Consider the following 10,521-nt stretch of genomic DNA (forward strand, 5'->3'; position numbering starts at 1 on the left):
ATTGTACATAAATTAAATTTTAAAAAAATTGAATTAAAAAATTACACAAAAAAATGAGGAATTTCAAATAGTTAATTTCATACTAATATCGATATATTTTTGTCAAATTTTTATGATATAATCAAACATATATTTTATTCAAAAATAAAAACATTATCGTTTTCTTAAAATCACATAAAGCAATATTATAACATCAGCTGAGATAAAGAATAAAATGAAATATTAAAATCACGATTTATCTCGCTGCATTGCGGAGTACGCTTCTTGTATATATATATTATACATCATGCGAGAAGCAAATTATTTGCAAGAGGACTAGAATAAATACAGGTCTACACCTTATTCAATAAATGAATCAAATTAAATTAAAAATGTAGCATTATCTATACCCGTGGTGATAATCCTTGATATATTGGGATTAAGGTTGTTTTCCGAACCAATTTTTAATATTCTTAATAAACCGATTTTATCACAAAGATAAACACATAACATATTGATTATAAGTTTATATCACATATGATAATTTATCTGTGATCGTATCAATCATATGAGATAATTGTAGATATTTTTGTTAAGACTATGTGATTATGTATATATACATTTATAAAAAAAATTGGTGATGCAAAATTATCACATGTGATAATACGTTACTTATATTCAGACGTCTATTACCACATGTGATAACACATAACTTATGCTCACTCATATATCATAATATGTGATCTGTACAAAAATCCACAAAATGAATCATATGTGATACGTAATAGATCAAATGTTAAACAAAACTAATCACATCTTATTGAAAAAGTGGATCCAAAAGATAAAGAAAATAGTGAAAAAGTTAGTTAAATGATTATGGATATCACATGTGATATATTTATGAAAAATTGTGATTTTTTTTATCAAAAGTTTATCTAGATTTTTTTTTTTAATATAAACTTGATAAAAAAAATTATGAACTAATTAAAATTAAAAGAAATTAAAGATATAATGAAATTTTTAAGTGATTTAGATAACATTTCTTTGAGTCGATCATTTTATAGATCTAATTCGACTGCTGTTGCTGTTAGAACGCCACAATACTCTTATAATTATATCTTTAAAAGAATATTTATTTCTAAAATTATTTTTCATTTTTTCTTTATAGTATTTTTTAATTAATGAATTATGTGGTTTGTATTGTATCTCATCTTCTTACTGTCTTCTCATTAACATCTGCCCCTATATACAAACAAAACAAATGCAAACCATAAGAATGAATACAAACGAAGTTTAGAAACATAATTGGGTAGTGAACAAGACCATCGCTTAAATCCATTAGTTTATTTGTAAATAAACTTTTCATCAAACAATTCGTTGAACATCCGGTTCGGTTCGGTTCGTTTGGAGCCCTAGTCATAATCATAGTAAAGAGATTTGCTCCAAATTCTCACCTGGCAAAAAGGTCCTTTTAATGTCACATGTTAACCTCATACAAGTACCCTAACAATCAATCAGCAACGTATGGGTACCATCAAGGTGGGTTATTAGATGATCATATCTATATACAAATTGGGATATCAAACATGAACCGTATGAATCAAAAAATGAAAATTTGAAACCATAAGCCTCGATTAAATGTGCAAAAATATGTGAAACCATATTAAATTACTCTCCAGAAAATTTATTAATAACAAAGAAAAACATATATAAAAAATAAACGGTCCAAATCATGTAAGAGGCTAACACACACCCTGCAACCGTATCTAGATAAGGACACACCGAGTATCGAGTCCTCATCCTCCGATACCATGTAAGCATATATTTGCATTTTAGCAAAAGAGAATCTTTTGAGGGTGAAGCAAAACTACTACAGGGACTATGGGGATCCTCATTGGTGCAAATTCTGCAAGGTCACCAAAGATTTTTCACTTACAAGTTAACTCGGACACTCATGATTCAAACCATCTTCACCATGAAAAATGTAAATATATAATAATTCCTTCCCAATTCAATACTAATACTAAGAAAATGTCAACAATTAATACTTGTCTAACTACCCATGCAAAATGAAACTAATCAAACACTAGCAGCAAATCAGCCAAACCTAAGTAGCATCATACAGGATCACAAACACACCTTTCACAACCATCATAAGATCCTCCCTCTGTGACTGTCTTTTGTGTGAGCATGTACAACAAATCTATACCTACAATTAGGTTGCTCCAAAATCCCATAGGTGAATGGTGTTGTCACTAGTACAAGCCGCTACATACCGTTCATCTGCGATCAAGGCACTCGTGCGATCCCCGACCCTTTCTCTAAAACTGTACAAGTACTGTCCGTGATTCAACTCCCAAACCCTAACCCCACCCCCACTGCAGCATATTATACAGTAGCCACCGTTCATGCAACCGATCACCCCGCCCCTCGCCATGAACCTACACATTTCCTCCAAACTACCCACCTCCCGCACATTACCTACCCCCCTACTATTTACGAACATAAGAGCATTATCATACGCATCAGCTGCACCAACATTAATCCGCCTTACAAACTCTTCTTCTCCTAAAATCATTTGGCTTCTCAAATCAAATACAAGAACCTTGCTGCTGGTGAAAGCCACCGCCCGATCTTCACTTGTTATGCGGATTCGCCCAACCTGCTCACTTAGGTCTGTCAGTAGGTGCCAACCAGTTACAGCATCTGGGTCGGTCAATGTGCCACCAATGAATACAAGTTCTTCGGTATTACCATTTCGTACATGGAAGGCACGGTTTGGAACACCTACCACGTCAAATAAAAAATGTATCAGCCATGCTTGTAATCAAGATGTATTAAGAGAGAAATTGTGTAACGATATGTGAAACTCTATTATATTACTCTCCAATTGAGCACTAGAGAGAAGGAGGTTCCAACAAATATCGAGAAAAAATGGTCCAAGTCTAGCCAACATGCGACTCTAACACATCCACACCCCTCCAATGGGGGATTTAGAGTGGCAAAAGGGGATAGACGAGTACAAATTACCCCAGAGTGTCGACCCTCTAAAGACTAGTAGGGTGGTAGACATTGCCTCTCATACCACATAAGAGTGCGAGATAACTCATTGGACTCGTGATAACTCATTGGACTACACTCCAAAAGAGAACTAGAGAAAAGAGGAGGGACTCCAACAGACTTGAAAGCAGATATTATCCAAGTATAGCCGATGTAGAACTCTAACAAATTAAAAACGATTATGATTTCTATGAATTAAATATATTGAAGCATGCACCTGCATAAAGGCCGATCCACCACCGGTTACAACCTGTGAAATCCACAAGGACACCATCAGTGACCACATCACCCAAGTGGGCCCTCCGTGGAGCTCCTGGAACATTGACGGATGCAACATGAATATCACCATCGAGGGAGGCAAAAACTACCCTGTTATCTGTAAAAAAGATCCCACATACAGCACGGGAGAATGGGCCAAGATGATTGCGTTGGTGGGGGTGGAAGGTGGACAGGTGGAGCCTGGTAAGGAGGTGAAATAGGCGAACAGACCCATCAGAAAATCCAGCGGCTAGGTGGTAATCAGATAGTGCAAGGCAACGGCAAGAAAGGCTGTCGTTGGTGTTGTCATCATTGGGAGGGAAGTGTAGGGTTGTGTACAAACACCTCCTGACACGGAAGTTTCTAGCAGTTCGGTGGCGGTAAATGTATTCATCATGCCAAGAGGGATGGAGGAGATGGTTGCGATGCCAAATACGTCGTGTGAGGGTTTGCCATAGGAGATCAGACTGGGATACAGTTCTCCATGTTCTACAAACCTGCAACCGGCGGGCACCCACATTAAGAGGGTTTTTGAAAGTATTTGAACAAAAAGAAAAGTGCAACAATCTTGAAGGAAATATCTTCAGCCTAAGCAGGAAAACTGTATTGCTAATATCTTCAGCCTAAGCAGGAAAACTGAAATTTAAAAAGTTCACTGATTTTCAAAAACGTGCAAGTAACCTAAACATCTACTGTTAAAAAAAATCCTTTTTGAACTGCAAAACTTGGTGATTTAGCTTTCTCTGAAAAATGCATTCAACAGAACCAAGAAGATGGTAAAACAAGATCAATTTCACACTTTAACCTTTTCTCTTGATTTAATAGTACTTGTGGGAGTACAAGGTCGTGAAGTCGAACAGTGCATGCATTCTGCAGATAAATTAGGATATCACCTTCGTCTACATTACGCTTCACAAGCTTTTATCGTATTCTTTCTTTTCAAGCACATTTGCATGGATTTTCAGTTCCCGTTCTGCTAAATGGTTGGAGCAAGGTTTCAACCTAAATGGTCTCAATTTCTACCAAACTTTAGTTGACTGTAATTTCACTCCAGATTCAGATATCCCATCTTCAAAGCAAAATAATGAGACCACGAAATGAAAATTTAGAAGACCAAAAGGAAAACAACCAGGTACTAGCTACACTTCCTTTAAAGTGGTAGGCTATGTTCAAGATAACTGTTACTTTTAGCCGGATAATATCGAAAGTTATTGACGAAGAAAAACTTAAAAAAGATAGATGGAAAAGAAAGGAAAATATTCTTTTATTAGCGATCTTGAAAAAGGTAGGAAAAAGAAAATGTCATTTTTATAAATACACCATTTAAAAAATATTCTTTGGATAATTTTATGATTTTAGTAATATTTTTAAAGGGTTTTAATTTTTTTTATTTTTTTTTCTTTCTTTTTTCTCTCAGATTAAAAGGTTTTGAGAACACGATTTTTTTTCTTTTCCCATTTTCTCCCTTTCCTTTGTAAAAAAAGGTTTAAGAACAATATTTTCCATCCATTTAGTTTCCTTTCTTGCTCTAAAGTTTTGAGAACACAAATTCTCGTCCTTAAAAAAAAGGGTTTAAGAACAGAGTGAAGATATTTTAGGAATTACTAAAAAGGTACTTGTGCAAGCTTGTGAACATGAATATTTTTATTTTCCTCTCTCGATTTTAATATATTTTTTTACTTATTTTTTTTGTCTCAATTGATATTATAATACGGTTTTATCTGGTTCTAAAAAAATGATAATTTTTTATTTTTAAATAAAATATAAATATAAAGATATCATAAGAAATTAAAAAAAAAAATATTGATATTAGTATCAAATTAAATATTTATAATTTCTCTTTTTTGTATTTTTTTAATTCAGTTTTTTATTTTTTAGTTTAATAATATAATTTTTTATAAACATAATAATTAACTATTTTGTTACAACTTAATGATTATCTAATTATATTTTAAATTTTTTATATTTAAAATAAAATCTTTATCCTCTATTTGATTATGTTTATTTGCTGTTACTTATACGAATTCAGATATGAAATTTTAATAAGTTGTACTTATACATAATTTACTTATAATCTTGAATTTTAAGTAATATGTATTATTTTTTAAAAAATTTGTCAAATACTTTATCATATAACATAGATGAAAGGAAAATAACAACTTGGAGCATTCATTCCATTTGGTTAGTTAGTTACTCGTTGAAATATAATAATATGTAACAAACTTCCCTAATTTCAGGCTCTTTTCCCCAATTTATGTAACATCTCTAAGTGGGGGAGTTTATTTAAATTGCAATATAATATCTTTAAATTCAATATTTACAATTAAAAAAGAATCAAAAGTCGTATAGCAAAAACCTCTAGAGTAGTTGTTATAAAAAAAACCATATAATAGATTAGAACTTTGCTATCTTTGTCATTATATTTAGAAAAAAAATTATGTTAAGACAACTCAAGTATTCTTAAATTACAATATATTAAATCATTTGAGTATCTTATTTTCTAAACATGTGTAGGCATGTTTATGTCATATTTAAATTTTAAAACTTGTGTTAACCAGAGCAAAGCTCAAATTTTCAGTAAAAAACAAAATATTTATAGTAATATTTTGAAACATAAATGATGTATTTTCATCGAAATACATCACAAGTCACTTGAATTCCTTTTCAAAAAACAAGATTTAATATATATATATATATATATATATATATATATATATATTGTATCAAGTTTCATTGAATTTAAAATCTGCTAATTAATACATATTTTGTTGTAAGTTAATCCTGTAGAGCATGTAATCAAAGTGCAACAGCATGTATTAAATATAGTTTCATATATAAAATAGTAAAACATTAAAGGAATATTTAAGAGGGGCACACCAACTACGTAGCAAACCACCATCATATATTAATGTAATGTATGGATAGAATATAGAGATATATTTACACAAGACACAAGAAATAAAAAATGTATATAAAAATACTCGAGTAAACAAAATTGGAATTGATAAGATAGAAAGACTTTAGCAGCATGGGGAAAATCCTATGACAGAAGGAGAGTTCATGCGCTATTCAGGCATGCAGAAAGCTAGTGAGAGAAAAAAAGGAGAGAGACACAATATGATGGGAGACTTGCTTTAAAGAAACAAATTCTTGCCTGCTGCCCTGCCTCTGTGTGTGGGTGTTGTGAGATACGTACATATATGATGTTAATTAACGTTGAGAGAGAGAGGTCAGAAAGTGGTCAGAAGCTATGCTCGGAGAATAAGAAAAAGACAGCTTTCTTGCTGTGTTGTATATACATTTGTAGATCACCTGATGCCCTAAGCCTACTCCTACTGCCACTCCTATTACATAGCCCTTTCCTTTCCTTTTTTCCCTTTTTTTAACTTTAGTAGCGTTTCGTCTTGTCCTCTTATTCTGCTTCTTTTCTTTTAAGTACCACCAAACCCAGTACTACTTCTGCACTAACTATTCATCAGTCTTACTCATCTCTACCCATTCCAACTCCCCGTCTTCCCCCCTAATGAAAATCGTGCCAATTACCACCTTTTCACTTGTACCCTTTATTAATCCATATTTAATAATTCAACCAACTCCTCAATATATACGCTCCTACTGTTCTAAAAGTTTGCAACTTTATGGGCTTTGTGGCTTACGGTTTGATTTTTAGGGGGCAGAGATGTCTAAAATATCAATCATCTGCCAAAACATCATACTGCAAAATATATATATATATATATATATATATATATAACGTTTCATGGAGGGAAGGAAAAGTGGTTTCAATTTGGTTAAGATCCTTAAAGGCCAGAGTATTTTTTTAACTTAAAAAGAACTTTTTTAGTTATTTAGAAGAAATAGGACAAGAATATACCATGAAAGACAAAGCCATTGGGCATAGGATCTCTCATGTTAAAGCTTTGTGTAGTCGATTCCATCCTTGGTTGGAGTTTATATATGTACACATACATGAGTACATTTATATTGCCCAAAAGGAAATTAGTATAAGAGTACTATAAAATCAATGAAGATGGGGCCGGGGACAGGAGGATAAGGTACACAAAAAAAGTACAACCCCAGATGATATATATACACATAGAAAAGTGTATCATTCATAATTATTAAAATAAATATTTAATCTGTTGTGTGCCTTGCAAAAACAACACAGAAAGGCAAAAGGGCAACAACTAAAGGTGGTGATAGAAAGCCAAATTTCTTTGAAAGCGACAAAGTGTGGGTCTTATTTTTGTGTTGGAGATCGATCTGTAGTCAAATTTTGACCTCAACTGCTTTCTAAAAGTTCTGATACTTTTCCATCTTTTCTTTTTTCTATAAATTATCAATCACACACATCCCTGTAAACAAACAACAAATACGGTGTAAAACTAAATACCTTTATTTTGTATGGCAAAATGCCCTCTGCTGTATTTTATTTTGAATGAAATGGAAAATATTTAATCATAATTCCATAAATCGACGAAAAAGACAAGCGGCTGTTGGTTTATGACCCAGAACGGAAATGGCCAAAAATTATATTGTCAAAAGGTTTGAATGACTTTTTTAAGCTTTCATTCCCAAGAAAGTAGTATCCAAAAGCCCCCACACCCCAAAAGAAAAAGTATCGTCCCCCTTTGGAAAGAAGAGACGAACCTGCACCTTCCGTCTATCAACTTGCAATTAATTAACCCTCCACGTCCCACAAATCTCACGCCGAACGCATCATTTCAGATCTTATAGATAAAACCGGCCACATTTAAACAATAACAAAAAGGTAATAAGGTCCATTACCTTTTTCATATACAAGTGCTATAGAATAGGTTTTACTCTTCCATTGAAAAAAAATTAAAAGTTCTTTTATTATATTATTAAAATATCTAATATAATTAATTAGTTGTCACTTAAACATTTAAATTCAGATTTTTTCAAAGAATAAATAATAATTTCTCTTTATTAAAAGTAATCATTTTTTTTGGAAGTTCCTCGAATTTTAATCTTTCTTTCCTACTTTCTCCTAGAAGGTTTTATAGAATCTTTTTATTTTTTAAGTGGAAATATGCAGAGACAAAAAATGTTGGTTCTTTTAAAAGATGTGGCTTTTGATGTAATAGATTCGGTTTCAAACAAGAATAAAGCTACCAAATAAAAGAATACCGGTCAAATCACATGTGATTTTACACATGATTAGCATAAAATCACATGTGATTCGTGCAACCTCGGCGGTAGCTAAGGTCGCCCGCGTAACCTGTTGACCATGTTTCGTAGTTGCGTGTGATATTGTTATTCTCATGTTCTCCTATTTTGACTACGTTAACGTTTAATCCTCTACAATAATAATCTAATAACAAATATACATTAGATGTTGTTGAATACAAAAGAAAAAAGCCTGTTAATATAAACTATATCTATTTTTAAAGACAATCGAGAACCAAAAAGAGATGGTATGTTTTATTGGAAAATATAGAGTAACTAGATATATTCGTATGCATATAAAGTACAATAATATAAATAAAGGGTACAAATAGATCAGCAGCAGGATCTGTGCTCAGACCTATTACCATAACTTACTTGCTGTGATACGAAGTGGTACTACATAAGAAAGACCTGGTATACATTTTCTCTTCTGAGATGACAAAAGCATTCTACTTCTTTATGGAGTGTTGTTGTAATTTCAGTCTTGCCCTTCAATTTTCTTGACGAAAGCATTCTACTGTTTGTGATAAGCTTGTCAGCTAATTCCTATCAATCATAACTAATTAAGCCAACATCTACCTTATTAACTATTTAATGGAAAACTAACCAAACACTCTCAACGGTGCAACTTAGCCAACAACATTTACTATTTCATGGAGTATCGTTTACTCTTTTTTTTTTGCAAGGTTTGAACCATGGACGGAGGCGAAAGGCTCGGATACCACTCCAACGAAGACTTCTTTTGTAACATGTACTTCTGTATGGACTATGGAGTATGGTATAATTTTGGTCTTGCCCTTTTTATTTTCTTCATAATTTTCCGAAACAAAAAAGAAACCCTAGATCGGTTTTGTTTATACATACTTTAGAATTTACAGAAACACAAGATCAGGGATGGTTCCGATAGATATTTTTAAAGGTACCAGGTATGCCCATGCTGGAACTTAACCCAATGCTGTTCCAAATTGCCATATCAAATCATAAAAAAAGGGAGGAAAACCCCTCTCCATGATCTTAAAGAAAAGAATTCAACGTTGCTTTCAACGTCGGAGTAAAGGCCCGGATTACACGGCGAGATGGCATATTAATGTATAATTTCAAAAAAAAACATACTCGAGTAAAAAGTTTCCGAGTAGTAGTTTTTTCCCTCTTTTTGCAGAAAATGTGTTTTAAGTTCTGTATAATGCACCAGAAAGTTCTGGAATCTATTTTAGTGCGAGCAAGTGAATATTGCCGAAGGTAGTGGTTTTTATGAAATCTGTTTGTGTAATTTTCATGTTCCATAGGAGGTGCTTATGACTTTCAACGCTATTCGATGTAAAACGATCACTAGGCCCATACGTTTTACGAAAAAATCAACAACAGAAACAATGTTAAACTAATAAAGCTGAGGATAATCATTCAGATCACATAAACAAACATTGAAAAACTTGCATGGATCCTAAATGCACAATCATAATAAACTACAGAAATGTGCACAAAATGCAGTGATTCACAGAAAACCCCTAGGTGCACCGATTCAAATAATGATGCGATTTTACCTGGAAGAGATTGAAGAGAGCAGGAGCAGCGGCAAGGCGGCCAAATGAGAGAGCGGCGTCAATAGCGACTTGAGTAGCAAGAGCTTCAAGGAACGGCTCCGGCCATACAGCGCTGTTGAAGCGTTGACGAGATTGCGACGGTCCTTCAAACTCTCCGGCACCTCCATTTCCACCGTCTCCTCCGTCACGTGACGAAGAAGACGAGGTGGTTGACATTTGCGTGGGTTTGTTTTCAGTTGCACAGAAGAAGAGTAACGGAAAAAAGAAAGTATACCAGAAAATTCACTCGAGAGAATGGAGGAGGGGCCCAAGTGATGGGAGTGTAGCCATTTGCGTGTATATATACAAAACAAATCCACACCATAGTATAATATATTTCTTTTAAAGTAGTTAAATATATTTATAGACTTGTAATCAAGTGAGACCAGCTTATTTTCGTAAGTTTCATGAGACAATTTTTTTACACTTGAAATTTTATAACAAAACGTTACAT

The 10,521-nt window shown here is 33.1% G+C and overlaps 1 protein-coding gene across 1 annotated transcript; it reads right to left on the reverse strand.

Moving 5' to 3' along the window:
* Positions 1-2,194: 2,194 nt before the first annotated feature.
* LOC112506321 (transcriptional regulator STERILE APETALA) lies at positions 2,195-10,244 on the reverse strand. Its single transcript, XM_025110329.1, has 3 exons — positions 10,029-10,244; positions 3,257-3,794; positions 2,195-2,766 (listed from the first exon to the last, which is right to left on the reverse strand). Exons 1-3 carry the CDS (start codon positions 10,242-10,244, stop codon positions 2,195-2,197), a joined length of 1,326 nt encoding a protein of 441 aa, XP_024966097.1.
* Between the last annotated feature and the right edge of the window lie 277 nt (positions 10,245-10,521).

Source organism: Cynara cardunculus (genome assembly GCF_001531365.2).
Source record: "Cynara cardunculus var. scolymus isolate 2C chromosome LG 2, CcrdV1, whole genome shotgun sequence".
Taxonomy (NCBI): Eukaryota; Viridiplantae; Streptophyta; class Magnoliopsida; order Asterales; family Asteraceae; genus Cynara; species Cynara cardunculus.